Raw genomic sequence first — 20,130 nt, 5'->3', positions numbered from 1 at the left:
TTAAGCAGAGCGTGCTGAGAAGATTCCTGAGTCACCAGGAGGAAGCAGAAGGCTTTGCCTTGAGATGTGAGCTTGCAGTAATGTTTGAGCCATTAAGGGCTTCACTTCCCCGCAGTGGTTAATTAACCAGCTCGAACTTTACGGGAATTTCCTGAATTTGATAGGTTTTGTAAGGTAAAGGTGCCTCTGGAATTTCCTTGTTTACCCTCCTTTCTGAAAAGTTTTGGTTTGGAACCAGGCTGTTGTGCAAATAATTAAAAACAGTGTGGGTTTCATGTGAACAGTATTTGCAGCTGATGCTTTGTTTTGCTGTGTGACTGATACACACAGAGCAAATGATGTTTTAGAGTCTGTGCTGAAAAGACCTCTGTTAAAAACACTTATTTGCTGAGAAGCCATAAATTTCTGGCATATTTGTGTGTGTTGTTGAACATCTGCATGTAACTCATTTTATGTTCTAACTCCCTTTATGTTTTGACCTTCCCAGAAAAAATCAGGCAGAGATATGCAGATCTCCCGGGAGAATTGCACATTATTGAGCTGGAGAAAGACAAGAATGGGCTGGGGCTCAGCCTGGCTGGCAACAAGGACCGCTCCAGGATGAGCATCTTCGTGGTTGGGATCAATCCCGACGGCCCCGCAGGACGGGACGGGCGGATGCACATCGGGGATGAGCTCCTGGAGGTAAAACTCTTCCCTCTTCCTTTGGGGATGAGCTCCTGGAGGTAAAACTCTTCCCTCTTCCTTTGGGGATGAAATCTTTGAGGTAAAACTCTTCCCTCTTCCTTTAGGGATGAGCTCCTGGAGGTAAAACTCTTCCTTCTTCCTTTGGGGATGAAACCTTTGAGGTAAAACTCCTCCCTTGATGCACTTTGGGGATGAAATCTTTGAGGTAAAACTCTTCCCTTGGTACACTTTGGGGATGAGTTTCTTGAGGTAAAACTCTTCCCTGGATGCACATTGGGGATGAGCTCATGGAGGTAAAACTCTTCCCTCTTCCTTTGGGGATGAAACCTTTGAGATAAAACTCCTCCCTTGATACACTTTGGGGATGAGTTTCTTGAGGTAAAACTCTTCCCTCTTCCTTTGGGGATGAACTCCTGGAGGTAAAACTCTTCCCTGGATGCACTTTGGGGATGAGCTTCGTGAGGTAAAATTCTTCCCTGGATGCACTCTGGGGATCAGTTCCTCAGATAAAATTCTTTCCTGAATGCACTTTGAGGATGAGTTCCTCAAGGTAAAACTCTTCCCTAGATACACTTTGGGGAGGAGTTCCTCAAGGTAAAACTCTTCCCTGGATGCACTTTGGGGAGGAGTTCCTCAAGGTAAAACTCTTCCCTGGATGCACTTTGGGGAGGAGTTCCTCAAGGTAAAACTCTTCCCTGGATGCACTTTGGGGATGAAATCTTTCAGGTAAAACTCTTTCCTAGATGTACTTTGGGGATGAGCTTCTTGAGGTAAAACTCTTCCCTGGATGCATTTTGGGGATGAGTTCCTCGAGGTAATTCTTCCCTAGAGTACTCTGGGGATGAGTTCCTCGAGGTAATTATTCCCTTCAGCGTGTGCAGGGAGGGAGAGGCATCTTGAACCTTTAAATAAAGCCTGGAAGTGGAATTAGGTGGCTGAGCGAGGAGCTGTGCTGATTTATGCCAACTGAGAACTTGGCCTTTGGCAGGTAAATGTGTTTGCAGTGAAACAAAAATCACTGGCCTGTGAAAAGCAATGTCTTGTCAGCAAAGTCTGTGCTCTCAGCATGTTCACAAGCTCTGCGTGGGGAGGGGCTGTTGAAAGGCAGGAAGGGGACAGTAAATCAATCCTTGGAGTGCATGTGTGGTTTACAGGGAAATTCACACTTTTCGATAAAAAAAAAGCCAAAACCCCCTCAACGTTGCCATATGTGTTTTTACAGATGACAGGGATATTCCCCATCCTGAAAATAAATTTCATGCTATAATCTGTTTTGATCTGTTGCAACTTAAAATACTTATCTTCTGTAGTTGTGTCTGGCACGAGTTCACCCACGACGCAAGAGAGCTCGTTAGCAAGTGGAGCATTTTGTCTTCACTTTTTCTCCAGTCTCCTTGCTTCACCTTCAGCCTGAAAACACAGCTTTTCCTTCACTTCATCTGGTTCTTGGGCTGTTGCAAAATGACATTTTAGCTGCGGTACCTGCAGTGATTCCCCACGTGGTGATTGCTTCAGTGGTTTAAAAAAACCGTCCATCCCTGGGGATCTTCCCCTTGGAGAGACTCTCAGTGAGGAGCAGGGATTTGCTGACCTGCTGCTCTCTGTGGGTGGGGATGCTTTGAACTTTCAGCAACTCTCTGTGCAGTCAGAAAACCTCCTAGTTTTTCACATTTCTTGACTCAAAAAAGAGCAGTTTGGCTGCCTGGGGGGTACCCTGGGAATAGTCAGAATTGTCCAAGCATTTTTCATTGTCTAACAGTTCTGTAATTAGGGAGTTTCAATACACATAGTACAAGAAAGAACTTTTTTTTTTTGCTCTAGAAGCACCATCATCTGAAGTTGATTTCATTTTAAGTGTGAGAAAAGGTATGAAAGTCTGGACCATAATGGAGTAGGGTAGGAAAATTGCTTTCTCCTTCAGAATGATGTTTTTTCTATCCCTGACACTGAATTCTAATGGTAAAAAAAAAAAGGGAAATTGTTACATTTTGGGTGTGTTGAAAGAACTGATGGCACTGTTCTCCTCTGCATATCATAGGTAAAGCAGAGGATCTAAAGTTAAGTACTTGGAAGAGGCACCATGTGGGATTAATCACATGTACCTCAAGGCTGGGTTTTGCATGGATGAGCCACATTATGAGGAGCATTTCCCAAAGTGATGGTGTTGCCATCATTCCTCTCCCTGTTAAGTTGGAAATAATTTTTTTTTTTTTTTCCCTTCAGTAGAAGGAAAGTGAGAGTCTCCATCTCAAAAATGCCCAGATTCAAATAAAAATTCAAGGAGGCTTTAGTAACTACCTTGTTAATCCTATTTAAGATGTGCCTTCAGTGGGCAGGAGTACAGTTCCTCACAGGAAAGGATAAATTCAAACATCCTGCATTACAAAGGGCTGGGTTGTGCATTAGCCATGTGCAGTGAGACGACAGAGCTCACATCTGGTTCTCACCTAACTGCATGTTTAAGGTACATTTGCATCTGCATCTTTAATTACACCTCAGATTTCAGTACTGGAAGGCCTCAGCAAGAGAAGGGATTCACATCTTGGGAAGCCTCTGGCGTTTCTGGGCTGTCCTGGGATGCCCCATTTGGACAGTCATGCTCCATTAAAGCAGAGCATGTCACTGCAGGGTGTGCAGATTATTCCCTGTGGCTTTTGCTGGAGTTCAGGTTAATGGGATGGCCATTTAGACAGATAGATATTACCTGTTCATTTTTCTTGTGAACTGGAGTTTGACTAGATTCAATTGAAGGATGTGGGATGCTGCCAGGCTGCCTCAGCTCCTTATTCATAAAATCTTTAGTTGCTGAACTAATGAAATACCAGCTCACTTTTAGCTTCTGCAAACAACAGTAGCCTTTTGGAGGAATGTTCCTGGCTTGTTTTCACAACCTGACATGGAGGGACATGCAGATCACATAAAAAACCTTCATGTGCTCATGATTTTTTAATACCTCTTCAGTGATGTATTTTGGATGGCTGTGTGCTGGAGAAAACAGCTTTTTTGGGGAAGAAGGTCCTTTCATCCTACTTTTTTTACATGTGGGAAAACTACTTGGGTCAGAATTTGGTCCCTGCACAGGAAAGTTTTTTTTTTTTTTTACAGGACACAAGTTGTGCTTTTCTGTTCTTTTTCCAAGCAAAGGAACCATCTGTGGTGCTCCTGCCTCGCCCTCGTGCTGGTTTAGTGCAGGTGTCTGCCCTGCTTCGTGTCTTGTTAGGCTGGGCTCAGTGCTGGGGCTGATTGTGCCCAGCATGGCCCTCAGCAGGTTCACCTGGAGCTGTACCTGTGCCTCGAGCCCTGCTGCTCCCAGCTCTGCATGGGCCCGTCCTGTCAGGAGCTTCTGTTCACACTGAATAATCCACCCTGCTATTACCATTATTATTATTATTATTATCATCTCCCCAGGAGAGAGTCAACTCAGTTCTATTAATAAACCAGGCTGCTCAGAGCCCTCTCATGCTGAATTACTGATGTTGGCATGTTCTGCCAGCTCCCCTTCCCTTGCTGAAGATGGGGCAGGATTTGGAAAGAAACTGCTCGTTTGGATGTGGAGCTTTCCCTGCCCATGGTTGGAATGAGCTGACCTTTAAGGTCCTTTCCCACCCAACCCTTTCTGTGTTTTATTCTGTGAGGCCACAGCACCTCTTGAAGGAGTTAAAGTTCCTTTGTTTTGATTCTGAAGAGTCAAAAATCACTGTAGAAGTTTTCCTGTTGTCACAGCTCCAAGCCAGAGAGCTTTTGTGCTAAATGCATTTTTATTGCTATTTTATTTTAAGGTGCTTAGATAAACAGAAGTTATGCTGCAATAATATAATAGATACAGCAGTATTTTGCCCAAGTAAATGAGCTCCCCAGCCAAACTCACAATGCCATTTCTGTTCTAAGGTGTGGGGGATTGGCATTTAATTCTCAGTTTATTTATTGTGGGATCACAGAACAGAATCACAGAATGGTTTGGGTTGGGAGGGACCTTAAAGTTCATCTCCTTCCCTGGGCAGGGACACCTTCCACTATCCCAGGGTGCTCCAAGCCCTGTCCAGCCTGGCCTGGGACACTTCCAGGGATGGAGCTTCTCTGGACAAACTGCTCCAGTGTCCTTCTGGTCCTTTCAGAAGGATGCAAATCCTTTTTTGGTGTGCTTTGTGTGCAGGCTGGGTTTTTTTGGGTGGTGATTTCCAAGCTGGCAGCAGGTGAGGCTGGCAGGGGGAGGTTGCTGGGCAGGAGGGCACAGGGATCTGTGGCTTCCCAATGTCCTTTCTCCACACTCCCCAGGTGGGGAGCCACAGGGATCAGCTGCCAGCTCAGAGCAGGATATTTTCTGTCCTTACAGATTTTATGCTCTGTTGATCACTTTAGATGATGCACATGTTTAAACATGTGCCCAGCAAGAATTTTGGAGAGGGAAATTCACATTCTAATTAGTTTTTCTCTCCAATTTTTTCCTCATGCTTTAGTCACTTGGGAGCTTGGTGTACTTTATGGGGTTTCAGTATATAAAATTTGACTGATAAAAAAAAGGCTTTGAAACTTTCCCCATTGTTTCAGAGAGTCTGGTTGTATCTTGAAATGCTACAATTCCTGTGGTAAGAAGGAACCCAGTGCATTGTACAAAGAAATAATTATTACAGAAAGCTAAGCCAGTATTTTTACTAGCTTTGGGGTATCATTTAACTTGATTTTCATAAAAATCAGATGATACTAATTTTATGGATTTCCATTACTGCCACATAGTAAAAACAGTGTGGGTTGGTTTTTTGTTTTTTTTTTTTTTTTTAATATCCGTATCTAATGTTTCTCTTCTGCAAATTAAAGTTTGAGAAGCAAACAATCCTGGAGATTTTTTTCCTCTGAACCCAAGAGCTCGGATTTCAGTGAGTTTGTACTTTCTGCTACTTCAGTGCATGAAACTGTAAACCAAAACTTCTGTAGGTGAAGGCAACAGTACATTTGGGATCTGTGATTAAATCTGCCATAAAGCAATGTGTGATTACTCCAAAGGCTGAATTTGTGTGCTGACCTGACCTCATACCTGCAGCAAGTTTTTATCTTTCTCCGAGCTCTGCTGACTTTCCAAGGACTTATGGAAAGAGACATTTCAAGAAGAGTTGAGGTTGATTTAGATCAGTTTATTTCTTTTGCTTAGTCCAGGCTTTGTTTTTCCTTTCTAATCTCTAATGCAAAAAGTAAAGCACAGATTTATATAGGCTTTGACTCCCAGAGTACTATTTGGTTAATCTGACATGTTACTTTATTTAATTTGAAAGATTTAAAGTGGTGTTTCTTCTGAAATCCTAGATGTTCTCTGTTTTGTTTTATTTAAGTAGGCTTTGGTGTTTTGCTCATCGCTGTGGTATCTGCAGCTAATGAAGCATTAATTTATTTTGCAAAAGAAAGTGTACTTTAAAAAAAAAATAAAAGAAAAATTAATACTGTGTGTAATAATTCTGTAGGACAGCCCAAAACCTTGTGGAGATAAATTGCTTTGATTATGCTTTCATTTTGGAGTAATTAAATAATTATAACTTAGAGACCCAGCTCACAGCTAATTAAATTTTGGACTATTTGATACATGTAGTGAATAGGATTAATTTAGCCAGAGTAAAGACTATAAATTTCAATCTAAGAAGTCTGCTGTTTAGGAAAATTGATGGTAATTTAACTAAATCCAAACAATTTGTAAAGCATTCAGTATTGCCAGGTAACAATTTCTTCTCAAACTCAGAGAAATTAAGTCAACAAACTCACTGAAAATTTCAAGTTGAGCTTGAAGGCAGAATGCAGCTGAGCATTCATTCATTTTTGCTGCTGGATTTTTAAATTGATGTTTGATTAATGAAGGATGACCCAGGACGTTGCTTCTCACCCTGCCTTTTCCACCATGGCAGCTGCAGAGAGAGCCATATCAACTCTTTGGGAATGGTGATATTATTTCCTTTTAGACCTGGCTTGGGTCCCTCTTTGTACAATAAAAGACTTGGTAGGTAAAAGTTTTGCACTTCAGTCCCTGTCAGTGACCAATTGTTAGGGGGTTTAATCTTGCCCTTGCATTGTCCTTATTTAACCAATGAACTTGCATCGTGTTTTGACCCGCTGAAAATAAGATTTGTGAATATTCCTAATGTGTCTGACTAGCCCATATCACAGCAGACTGGAAGACTTGGCCTGCTACTTCTTGTTTGAATGAGAAAAAAAAAATATCCTTCCAAGATCACAAACCCAGAATCCAATACAAACATCTGCAGTAACAAAAATTCCTTCTGTAGTCACCACTGAATAGTTCCTGGGCTCCGTTGTCGTTATTGTTTTAAGCAGCATTGGTATATCAAATGTGAATGTAAATATTATGTTGTAAATTTAGAGTGGGAGGAAAAAACTGCAGTATTGAAGCATAGGATTGTTTAGGTTGGAAAAGTGTTCTAGGACACAGAGTCCAACTGTTCCCCCAGCACTGCCCCGTGTCCCCAAGTGCCACATCCACAGGGATTTTAAATCCCTCCAGGGATGGGGACTCCCAACACTGCCCTGGGCAGCTCTGCCAGGCCTGGACAACCCTTTCCATGAAAAAATTTTCCCAAATATCAATCTAAGTCTCCTCTGGTGTAAATTGAGGCTGTTCCCTCTCCTCCTGTCCCTGCTCCCTGGGAGCAGAGCCTGGCCCCCCCGGCTGTCCCCTCCTGTCAGGAGCTGTGCAGAGCCACAAGGGTCCCCCTGAGCCTCCTTTTCTCCAGGCTGAGCCCCTTCCCAGCTCCATCAGCCCCTCCTGGTGCTCCAGCCCCTTCCCCAGCTCCATTTCCTGCTCTGGACACGCTCCAGCCCCTCAATGTCCTTTTTTTTTTTGACTGTGGACTCCAAAACTGACCCCAGGGCTGGAGGTGCCTCAGCAGTGCCAGCACAGGGCTTGGCCACACCAGTGCTGACCAGTGCAGGTGCCCTGGCCTTGCTGCCCACCCGGCTAATGTCGTGGCCAGGCTGTTTTCCCCTGGCAGCTGCAGCATTTCCCTGTGTCCAGAGCAGTGCTCGGTGTCTGCTGCTGTGTGGATCCGTCGCAGCCGAAGTGATGCAGCATCACGTCCTCAAATTGTCCTTCATGTCCCTGACTCCCACTCCTGCTCCCTTCAGCAGAGCTGAGGAGTCAGCACAGTCTTAGCAGCCAGTTTTCCTGACTGGCCAGAGCCTGCAGGCAGAGTGCAGGAATCTAAACATCTAAACATCTGTGCTGTTGTCACATCTGTATGATTCTCCTCAGATCAAGCTGCTTTCCAAAAATCTGGGAATAATCCTTAAAACCCATTCAAGGGATCTGTGGAGGAAAAAAAAAATATATATGTATTTCTCTCATTTGTGGTTTACTAATAACAGTGAATTGGCTCTGCATTGGTTCCTGTTTTATGCAGATCAAGATTTGGAGACCACATTTTCTTTGAGTCTTATCTCCTTATCCCACAGTAAACTTGGAAGTCTTGGTGGTATAAATTAGAACAAGGTGTACTCCTCCACTTACATGAAAATCGTTTTCTTTTAACAGATAAACAACCAGATATTGTACGGAAGAAGCCACCAGAATGCTTCTGCAATCATTAAAACTGCCCCATCAAAGGTCAAGCTGGTTTTCATACGGTAAGAACCATTCTCAGCAAAACATTTGTTGCACTTTAGCCTGTTCCATGACATATTTACATATTTAGCCTGCTTTGCACACACTGAACTTTCTCAGTTCTCTTTGAAGCTGAATAAGCTTTTTCCCTGAGTATTCTTCTTGGAACAGTTGAAGAGTTCTCCATAATAATGGGAAAAAAGATCTAATGGAAATGAATGCTTATTTTAGGGGTGTCTGCTGAAGACTTGAGCTGTTCCTCTTGGGCTTGGGAGCTGCTTCTCCCACAGCTTCCTAAAGTGCTTTGGGATGGTTCTGCATGGGGTTGGAGAGGGCAGCTTGTTCATCCAGCCAGGAGGGAGTGGAGATGGTGCAGAGGCTTGGGATTGCTGGGAGAGGAGCAGGGATGAAGCACAAGGAGCACAGGCTGGCTGGAAGTCTGAAGGATACTTTTGTGTGGGCATCAAAAGAGGATTTTGAAAGTGAGCAAGGGCTTGTTTGTACAGAGGGGAAGCCTGGCTTTGCCAAGGAGCACTGGGATGGATTGTGTGGGAGGGAATATGCTAAAACATCTTTTCATCTGCATAAAAATTACATGTGGGCATTTTTCTTTCGCTCCGAGCATGAAAATTTTTCCTCTTTGTACACGAATTAAAGACACCTGCGTGCATTCCCTCAGTAGTTCAGGAAGTGTTGTTCTTCTGACCCTGGGCAGGAGATCTGGGAAAAAGCTGCCTCTTTCCCAGGACTCATACATGCTTTAACAGGCTGGAATTCCATAGATGTGTATTTATGAATAAATTCCAGCTGTGACTTTTGTTGGGTGCACTTACCCCCATGCCATTTTATAAGGTGCTCTTCCCACCAACACATACATCATACTTGATATTGTTTTATATTCCTGGCTCATCCACAGCCTCCCTGTGAACAATGTAATAATCTGTGGGTGAATGCATATAAACGTGTACATTCACTGCCACGGCTCTGCCTGGTGCAGCGTGCCCAGAAATGATGGAAGAGCAGCATTAGCACCGTGAGGAATGAGTTGCTATCCTTGGCAACTCAGAGGACCTGGAGGAGATTAATGCTCTTGCCTGCAGCTCCTGTGTTACTTTTCCCCAGCCATTGAAAATTCAACGTCACGTCCCACGGCTCACTCACCATTATTTAATTGCCTGTGGAAAACGTGTCTGGTTGGAAGCTCCGGAGGCAAAACCACGACTTGTGGGAGCCCAAGCCAAGAGTGGGGGCTCCTTGCAGCCTGCTCTGGTGCTCCAAGCAGAACTCCAGGGAATGGGCCCTGTCAGAGCCACTTCCATGGGCTGCAGATCCTTGGCGTGTCCTTTGGATCCTTGGCGTGTCCTTTAAATCCTTGGTGTGTCCTTTAAATCCTTGGTGTGTCCTTTAAATCCTTGGTGTTTCCTTTGGATCCTTGGTGTGTCCTTTAAATCCTTGGTGTGTCCTTTAAATCCTTGGTGTGTCCTTTAAATCCTTGGTGTGTCCTTTGGATCCTTGGTGTGTCCTTTAAATCCTTGGTGTGTCCTTTAAATCCTTGGTGTGTCCTTTAAATCCTTGGTGTGTCCTTTAAATCCTTGGTGTGTCCTTTAAATCCTTGGTGTTTCCTTTGGATCCTTGGTGTGTCCTTTGGCCTTTGAGACACAAAGGCCATGTAGGTTCTTAGCTAAAGTTCTCCTTTTCGGATTGTGAGTTTCAAGGCGAAAATTTATCTCCAATATTCAGGAAACACCAGAAAGAGATATTGGAAATACTATTGGGTGATTCTTGTTTCTATCTCAGAGATTAAAAAAAAAAAAACCAATTTCTCCTTTGAAATCCTGCTGCTGTGGTTGTAAACTTCCATCTTCCCAAGAGCACAACATCTTGTCACTGCTCTTGGCCTTACACTGGAAACTGATGGGTTTGTTTGCTCAGCCCAGGCAGGCACTGGAACAGCAATAAAAGGGAATTTTCCCACTGAGAGGATGTCCTCAGTAACTGGAGCACTGCCCCAAACATGGGGAGAAAACTTGTTTTTTGATGTGTGGTTGAGTTCTAGCAAAGACAATTAGACTGTCTCTCTTAAATGTGGATTTTAAGGACAAACAAGAATTATTTGCTCTTCTGATGAGCCCAGTCTGTCTTGATGCTTCCCATTCCTCCACCTCAGACCACAAACCCAGTGGATGCTGCTGAGTGAAAACATGAGCTGTGGCCTTTTTGTGCCTCTGGATTTGTTTTGGCTACGTTACACCACAGCTCACCATAGCAAAATGACACAGACTGCAGGAGTTGTGAGAGAAATTAATTTCGTCTCCGTGTTCATAAAAATATGAATATTCTCATTTCACCAGTGAAAAACCTGAGTAGATTATAATTTTGCAGAAACACATCAATCCACAGCCTAAAAAGGTTCTGACTGAGCTGATTCAGGGCATAAAAGCCAAACTGGTGGAATTTCTGGGCTATTCCAAGTGCCCTCTCTGATACCCTGAGGCCTTTTTTTCCCTGAGATTCAGGATGCTGAGTGATAAGCATGCTGCTTTCCACTTGGAAGCAGGAAACAGCATCCAGGTTTTCCTATTCCTGGTGTTTTGGTTCATGTGCAGGGCAGGGGGATGTTTCCATAAACTCCTTAATCAGTTGTGAAAGAAGCCCAGAAATTCCTGGGCACAGAAAAGCCTTTCTGTGAGAGCTGTAATAACTATCATTAAATAACTTCAGAGAATCACAGAATGGTTTGGGTTGGAAGGGACCTTAAAGATTATCCAGCTCCAGCCCCAAATTTATTTCTTTTTCTGGACAAAGATAAAGGATAAAAGGTATCCTCAGCCTTTTTGACTTTTTGCTAAAATCCTGTAAAATTTACCACGTGTGCTGTAAAAGTCTGTTCACACTTTTTTTACCCCCAGGTAGTGTTACAATTGGATTCCCACCCTTTCCTGGAATTTTTGCTGATGAGACACAGCTCAGTAGCTGTTGTGAGAATCACAGACACCCCCTTATGTTTGAAGGCCTCTCACTCTGCTTTATGAGCATCTTTTCCTCAATTAAGTTGACGATGATTATTTAAAACAGTTGATTTTGGCCAGATTCCAAAATATAAGTCTTAACACAGCTCTGTTTCCCAGTGGTCTCATTAATTACTTGAGCTTCTAAGAGCATCTAAAAGATTTGCAATTAGAGTGTCACTTTCCTATTTTTAGGGGCAATAAGGGACGTAATGCCTTAGTTGCCTTTTGAAATGCTTGCTGTGATTCTCCAACAGGAATCAGGCAGGTAATAATATGAGAGAGGGGCTCTTTTAGGAGTGTCTGTGCCCCAGTTCCCAAAATAAGATGTGTTTCTACCCGTTGTGGGTTTTGTGTGTTGTAAGTCCATCCCTGTCACGTGCATAATGAAACAATATAATCAGATTTTACATCTGGAGTAGGAAATCCAGTTTACATCAGAATGCTCTTTTACAGTGAGAATTTTATGATTCAGCAAATTCAGTGTTTTTTCCCTGCTCACTTAACTGCCTTTAATCTGGTTTGGTGCTTCAGTGTTGGGCATAATAAGCAGATCAAATATAGCTGAATGCTTGAATTAAAGTGAATTCCACTGATTTCAAACCATCCTCCCATTGTGTTCTGTGAGTCACTCTTTGGTCTACCTTTATCCCTTAAAAGAAAATCGCCTTGTGCTGTGATGAACCATGAGAAATGCTTTAATAGTGAGGTTTTTTTCTGATTTAAATACCATCTGTCATCTGTCCTGAGCCCTCCCACACTGCAGCCACTGCTCTGATATTGTTGCTTCCTGCTGGTGGGATTGTGAAGCCCACAAATCTGTCACCCAACCCCTCCTTCCAGTTCCAGGTGGAATCTCCTGTTATTTATGGTGACGTGCAGAGGAGAGAGATCCTTCTGCTCCAAGGACTGGGGAGTGTCTGGGTTGTTCAACACTCCCCACTGCTGTGACTTTGACTCTTCTTTCAGAGCCTCTAGAAGCAACATCTTATGTTTAGCGCCACTCTCAAACACTGCCATGCTTTAGAAATTGTTAGAAATTATTTCTATAATCATTAGAAAATTATTAGAAATTATTGCTATAATAATCAGGAAATTATTAGAAATTATTTCTATAATAATTAGAAAAATATTAGAAATTATTCCTATAATAATTAGAAAATTATTCTAAATTATTTCTATAGTAATTTGAAAATTATTCTAAATTACTTGTATAATAATTAGAAAATTATTCTAAATTATTGCTATAATAATCAGAAAATTATTCGAAATTATTTCTATATTAATTAGAAAATTATTAGAAATTATTTCTATAATAATTAGAGAAATATTAGAAATTATTGATATAATAATCAGAAAAATATTTGAAATTATTGCTATAATAATTAGAAAATTATTCAAAATTATTTCTATAATAATTAGAAAAATATTAGAAAATTATTCCTATAATAATTAGAAAATTATTCGAAATTATTTCTATAATAATTAGAAATAATAAGAAATAGAAATTATTTTTACGTCTGTTCAAACCTACATAACTGGCCATATTTTAAGGGTATAAACTCCTCTTTTTACTTGCTTTGATTGCTGAGGTTCTTTCATGTGGGAAAGCTTTAAAACGAAGCCCTTGCCAGGCCCTGTGTGTGTGCAAGTTTGAACTTTTCCTGTTTTCTCCAGAGCTGTTTCCTCTTCTCTGTCATACACATGTGGGAACAGGCTCAGGAATGGCCCAGGAAGTTCAGTAATTTGGGCTCCTTCAAAACCTTTGATGACCTAAGCTGCAGTTTATATGAACATCAGTTGTTCATTTAAAATACCTCTGTGCCTGTGGCTCCCAAGTAATTGGGGATGGCTGGAAAGGAAGTGCAGAACAAGACTGTTCTTGCTGTTGTGGCAGAGATTTTTCAGGAAGATGCACAAAGGTCCTGCCTTGGAGGAGAAACCCAGTGTGTCTGCTCAGTGTGCAGCTTTCCTGCAGCTCCTCTTTTCCAAAGGAGCTTCCAGAGGGAAGACAAAGATGAGAAAATACAAGAACCTGATTTGTTTTTTTGTTTTTTTTGGTTTTTTTTTAACTTAATAAGCAGGATATGGACAATATAAGCTTTTGATAATTTGCAAGATTTTATGTCCTGGTGTCATCTTACAGAGGAAACATTTATTCCCTTGTTCTACATTTATTTACACTATTATTGCATTTATTTACACTATTACTTACATATACATTTATAAGCTTTCAATAATCTGCAAGCCTTTATGTCCTGGTGTCACCTTGCAAACATTTATTCCCTTGTTCCACAGCTCTGTTCCATGTAAGATTTTTGTGTCACTTCACACAGGCTGTTGGGTTTTCCTTCTGATTCTTGAGGTATTCCCACAAAAAGCACCCACAGCCCCTCTCAAAGCTGTTGCCAAATGCTCTCTCTGTGTTGATGGCTGCAGATATTTTGGCAGGGGGTTCTTCTCCCTTGGTTTAGACATCCAGAGGACGTCTGGAGGTCTGTGATGAGTCAGGAGTTGTCAGGAGCCCTCAGAGAGCAATTCAGAATTAAATCACTGAGGTGCTGGGGTTGCCCCTCCAAGTGGGTCTGGTTTGGGATTTCTCTTTGGGATTTTTTGGCCTTACAGCACCCAGCTGTGTAGGAATTCCCTTTACGTAGTGCAATATAAAAACTACTCAGTGCAAATTCCCAACCACCCAGTGCAAAACAACAACTAAATAACTATTTTAGTGCATCACGACACAACTGCAGCTTCCCTTCAGGCTTCCTTCCTGCACCATGGAATGGGTGCTCCCTTTGGATTTATCTTTGCATGTGCCTCTCTTTGGGCTTCTTTTGTACCAAGTTTTTGTGGTATTTAAGTCAGTAGGAAATGTATTTGCCTTTGCTTAAGCTGCAAAGGTGCAGATGGAGCAGAACATCAGGAGTTTTAGTTTTTTGGTCTACAAGACAGGATGGGGAATGTCCAGAGGTCCTGTTTAGACTAGAAAGAAGTAAAATGTACTAAGGAATGAAGACTTTATCTTCTGAATGTGAAGGTTTAGACACCTTAACCCCAAGCAAGATTGAGCACCAGCAACTGGGAACAGCTTTTTTGGAGGTGGTTCTGGAGCAACTATTGGCAAATATGTGGAATGTTGTCACTGTAATTGGAATATGATGTTCAGACTTCTAAGATGTCTGCCCCTGCATCAAAAGAAAATGATTGCTCCTTTTAGTCGTAAATAAATTCACATTTTAGTTGAGGACACTTGTGGAAGTGGAGAGCAGAAACAGCAATTTATTATTAGATCTGTCACTTTAAAATATATTCCCACTTTGATTCTGCTTTGAAGCATTCTCCTTTGAAGCAGCATTAAAGTATTTAAATATGTACGAGTCCTAGCAGGGGGAGATTACAAGTTGTGACACTGTGTAACCTTGGGGTTTTTTATATTTTTGCAATTTTTTTTTTTCCCCAGGGGAATTACCATAAGTGTTTTTTTATTGCTTGGAATAAAAATGGCCATCCACTTAAAGCTGCATAAAGATATTTTTGGAAAAAAATTTAAAGGTGTTTGTGTATGAAATGAAAACTAATTTGGATAATTAATTGCACGCCGGTTTGTCATGCAGCTTCTGTCTAGCAATTTTTGGGGTATTTCTTACAAAAGCTTATATATATATGTTCCTCTTTATTTCCATGTTTGCTCCTAATTGCACAGCATGCAGCCTGCATTGTGAGCTGCAGAGTGGGGTTGGTTTTCGTGCTGATTGTACCTCACATAAACTATTGTCAGGAAAACCTCTGCAGTCGAGGCAAAATCACAAAATCACTGGGTGATTTATTCCTGTAGGTTAGAAAAGCACCAAGCATAACGAGATCGATGTCTCACGAAGATAAGAGCAGGGAAAACATCCTTGCCCAATATGCCCTGTGGGGTAAAATGCACTTGGAAATTGTGAAATGCTGATGAAATCCAGGGGCTTGGTTCCGTGCCTGTCCTGGCCCTGTGTCTGCACCAGGATGCTGCTCCCAGGCTGGGTTCTCACTCTTGCAGGGCTCTGAGCAGGGCCAGGAGGAGAGGCTGGGAGCCAGGACAGCTCTGAGCAGCACCCAGCCAGCTCCTTTGAATTGTGTGGCTGTGTGCTTGGAGATAAGTAAATGAATTCACCAACCTTTGCCTGCAGGATTTATCGTTTCAGATGCCTGTGACTCCCATTTGCTGCTGTGCTGAGAGCTGTTGATTCACAGAGTTATTTCTCAGTGATCAGAACATGCTTGCTCTGTGTCTTTCAACCCTTCAGGGGGAAAACGAGACTTTTTTCTTTCAGGCACTTCCATAAAATGTGTTTAAAACCCATAGTAGTCTAATGGCTTATTCCAGAGATTAAAGAGGAAAAGATTCTGCTCATGTCACGGTAACAAGGAGTGTAGTAGAGAGGACCAGAAATCAAAGCTGGAGGAGTCACTTCCCTTCATCTAAGAACTGTACCTGTGAAGCAGCAGCATCACAGATAAAGGCTGGAGAAGGGACTTTGTGAAAAGGCACAAAGTGACAGGACAGGAGGGAATGGCTTTAAGATGGCTGGGGTAGATTTAGATTGGATTTTGGGAAGAAATCCCTCCCTGGGAGGGTGGGCAGGCCCTGGCACAGGGTGCCCAGAGAAGCTGTGGCTGCCCCTGCATCCCTGGAAGTGCCCAAAGCCAGGCTGGAGCAGCCTGGGACAGTGGAAGGTGTCCCTGCCATGGCAGGGGTGGCACTGGATGGGTTTTAAAGTCCCTTCCCACCCAAATCATTCTGTGATGATGGGCCTTAAGTGATATCACTGAAGTCATCTGTTACCTGGTTTCGTTTTACAGAGGCCAAAAAACTACAGAGCTAATTCCAGAAAACAAATCAGTTCAAATGGCAGTCGAGGAAAAACATCAGCAAGGCAAAATGCTGTTAAAATTAAAAAAAAAAAAAACCAACAAAGTAGTGAAATGTCAGCTTCAGAGGCATTTTAAAGAGAGAGAAAAAGATGCCATACATCATAAGCATTTTGGGAAAATAATTCATTTTCTATGTAGGGAGAATCAGTGTTCATCTCCTCTTCTCCCTGCATTTTATAAAATCTCTTCCAGGTTTTTACATTGAATCTTTTAGAAAAGACCACAGCAAAAATGAACAAAAAAAAGAAAAAAGCAATCTGTTACATCAAAACAGGTGTTGTATTTCAGTAACGTGAATGTGAAACTATAAACAAGCTGTTTACAGATGTAGAGACCATTAAAAGAGCCTAAGTGTAAGCACATCTATGGATGTGTAGGGACCATAAACTCCAACTGCATCCTCTGATAATCCACACAAAATTAGATTTCCAAAGGCCATGATGTCAGTGTGTCCCAGATGAGCCTCCTCTGCTCCCATGGAGGATGGGATCTGTTGTGGACCAAGGAACCAGAGCAAAAATGAAGTGATTTTCTGAGCTCTGTCTCTGGAAAGGAGCAGTTGTCATGCTTTTGAGGGTGTTTTTTTAATGGGCAGAACCAAGTCCAATGAAAGGTTTGCCCACCCTGGATTGGTGGGTAACGTGGTGTTTTGTTTTGTTTTTGCAGAAGTGAAGATGCAGTCAACCAGATGGCTGTCACTCCCTTCCCACTGCCTTCAGGCTCCCACTCTGCCATTGAGGTAAGGTTTGTGGGCTGTTGTTTTTAATTACATGCTAAATTGGATAGATTAATCATAATTAGCAGCTCGTGATAAGTTTGAGCACCTTGTCTAATTAAACCCCGGGTCATAAAATGAATTGGGAAGAGACTTGGCCTAATAGGCTTATTTTGCCCTGTCTCTTTTTTATTGATCTGGTTGTTCCTGACAGACCTGCATGGCACTAACAGCAGCTATTAAACAGGGCACTCACTGCACAGGAGGAAGAGAGGGCTCCAAACTAAAACCTCGCCACCTCCCCCTCATAAAAACCTTGCCCTGCTCCTCTTTCAGCTGCTCCGAGGAGTTGTGCTGAGGCAGTTCTGCCTGGAGTAATCTTCCAATGCAAAAACAATCTCAGTGTGGTAATTTTGTGATTTTTGTTGCTGCCTCAGCCCCAGTGCAGACTGATTGCTCCCCTGTGCACCGGGGATCCCTGCAGTCACCGCACTCGTTATCATTCTGACATCCCAATAACGGTGTAACTAAATTTTCTAGACAAACTACACGGTTAGCCTCGCTGTTGCTTTTTTAATTCTATTTCTATCTGAGCTAATAAAGCAAAAGATGTTTTGTAATTCAATTGGGGTTTGGTCTTGCCTCAATAAATCCATGTGCATTGAACTCCTGGTATTTCCACGAGCGTGGCTGGGCTCCCTCAGCACGGGGCCACGGGAGGTAAGGCTGTTTGCACTCCTGTTTGCACTCTTGCTGTTGTTCTCCACATTCTGTTACCTCTGGTGGCTGCTCCTTGCAGGCCTGGTGCTGCACAGAGCAAGAACTGCTCGTGTTTTGTTTGGATCTGAGTCACTTGTGGACAGTGCTTTGGCTTTTCCTTCTCTCCCCCACACCAGCAGCGCGTCCCAGGTGCAGCCGGTGCTTTATAAATTACTCAACAATTCACAGAGTTCATTTTATCTTTAATACCTGCATTTGTTCCCAGCTTTGTTTAATATTTGTGCCTTCAGGAGGAAGCACAAAGCTTTGTTTAGGCACACTGTGTCCTGTGGTCAACTGGCTGTAATTAGACTCTACCCAAGTGTGTCTTTGTTTGCCTTTAGAGGTAGATGCTTGTGGGTTGAGTTTCATGCATTAATGGCAAGTTCTGACTATTTACATTATGTTTGTTTTATAAGTAAATACAGGTTTTTACTTCTAGCTGCTATCTTTTTATTATATAAAATCAACATAACCAAATATAGTGATGTTATACAGAAGTTTACATTGCTTTCTTTGGCAGCTCTTCCTCTCTTTAAATAAAGAAAAAATAGCCTTATATCTTGAAATGATATCTTCAAATATCTTTGAAATACCACATAAATATTTAACGTTGTGTGTTACATGCACCCTACATGTAACTTGTCAGATCACATTAAACAGCCTGGCTGGTGGAATGGAATATCAGGGTGCCATAGTCACCATGGATTAACTGTGTTAGTTTTCTTCAGCTCATCTCTTGATCTTTATATTATCTCTTTATCTGCAGTTTATCTCTTTATCTTTGTATGAAAAGTGATAAACAGTAAATACACCTTAAATCAGGATCTTGCAGGACAAGGATAAGACTGTGTTGTGGTGTGATACCGAGGGCAAGCCACCAGAAACAGAGTATATTAAATATTAATTGCTGTAAAATATGATTTTAGAAGTTTCAATCACCCGAAAGCCACAGAATGAGGTATTTTTTTTGCAACAGTGAACAGAGGTGCTTTGTCCTCTCAAGTGGTGGTCGAGACATTTGAGTTTACACTTGCTTAAATGTAAAATGTCTAATGAAAATTCAGACGTAGTTTTGTTTCTAGGCCTAAAGAGTCCAGGGGAGGCCATAGAGCTGCCCCAGGCCTGGAGCCGGGCTGGGAGAGCTGGGGGTGCTCACCTGGAGAGGAGAAGGATCCAGGGAGAGCTCAGAGCCCCTAAAGGGGCTCCAGGAGAGCTGGAGAGGGACTGGGGACAAGGGATGGAGGGGCAGGACACAGGGAATGGCTCCCACTGCCAGAGGGCAGGGATGGATGGGATATTGGGAATCAATTCCCTCCCTGGGAGGGTGAGGAGGGGCTGAGGAGAAGCTGTGGCTGTTCCTGGATTCCTGGAAGTGTCCAAGGCCAGGTTGGAGCACCCTGGGACAGTGGGAGGTGTCCCTGCCATGGCAGGGGTGGCACTGGGTGGGCTTTAGGGTCCCTTCCCACCCAAACCATTCCATGATTTTCCCAAGCTGCTCAGACTGTGTGAAGGAAACTGGGACTCCTTTAAGGTGCTGAGCATGGGACACAGGGCTGGAGAAAGGCTCTTCCTGCCAAGTCCACAGCTTTCACAATTGGCAGGGATTAGTCTGGCCTTGAGAGCTGCCCCTGAATGCAGTTTTGGGAATATCTTGTGGTGCTTTTTGTCAGCCAAGTGGGGACCAAGGTCTGCCTTCCCAGAGTTGCATCCCTCATTCACCCCCTGACACTGGGATTATATCAGCTTTAATTGTGGATCTTTCTACCTTGTCATGCTGCCCGTTGTCTAAAAAATACAACGTAAAAGGGTAAAACTGTCCAGTTTTTCTGTTTAGCTGTTATGGGAGCCCCGAGCTCTGTTTAAAAGCTGCTGTCAATCCTTTCTCCCAGGACCACGGTGGCACCGAACCTGCAAGTGGCGAGGAAGACCCGAGTTTGGAAGTTGTCATGAAAAGTTTGACTGATGTGGAATCCAACAAAGCTGTGAGTGATTTAGGGCAATATTTAATGTTGATTAGAGTTCAGAATGTGGAGGCTCACTCAGCTTGATTGGTTTTCTCTGCCTTTTTATTGGAGTGTTGCAGCACTTTTGTCAAATAATATCCAGTACACGTAAAAGCAGAATCAAACTCAGCTTTACGTACCCAGCCTGTTTTCATGAACTGAGTACTCAGTAAAGTTGTTAAAATACCAAGATAAGAGTCTCCACTTAGCATTTTGGCCCTCTCTTGGGTTCTTGGTGAGTGAGGGGATTGGGTTTCCACTCCTGCCATCCATGTGTGACAAACTTTAGAAAAAGCCTGGTCTGTAAATCATATTCTCATTTATATTCATAGCTTCATAAATTCTAAGGCCAAGATGTCTATTATCATAATCTAGTCTTGCCTCCTGAATAACACAGCTATAGAGTTGCTCTCAGTGATTTCTGCATTGAGGCCATAACTTGTG

At 42.6% G+C, this 20,130-nt stretch overlaps 1 protein-coding gene across 2 annotated transcripts in view; it reads left to right on the top strand.

Moving 5' to 3' along the window:
* Positions 1 to 20,130, top strand: part of PATJ (PATJ crumbs cell polarity complex component) — a 134,339-nt gene that overhangs the window by 76,498 nt on the left and 37,711 nt on the right. For both annotated transcript variants that reach the window (XM_053950420.1, XM_053950421.1), the window contains exons 26-29: positions 488 to 684; positions 8,216 to 8,307; positions 16,873 to 16,945; positions 19,573 to 19,665. In XM_053950420.1, the coding sequence (XP_053806395.1) occupies positions 488 to 684; positions 8,216 to 8,307; positions 16,873 to 16,945; positions 19,573 to 19,665 (455 nt within the window). The remainder of the gene's footprint in view (positions 1 to 487; positions 685 to 8,215; positions 8,308 to 16,872; positions 16,946 to 19,572; positions 19,666 to 20,130) is intronic.

Source organism: Vidua chalybeata, chromosome 9, assembly GCF_026979565.1.
Source record: "Vidua chalybeata isolate OUT-0048 chromosome 9, bVidCha1 merged haplotype, whole genome shotgun sequence".
Classification (NCBI taxonomy): Eukaryota; Metazoa; Chordata; class Aves; order Passeriformes; family Viduidae; genus Vidua; species Vidua chalybeata.
Note: the sequence above shows the minus strand (reverse complement) of the source record. Positions and strands in the feature narration are given on the sequence as shown.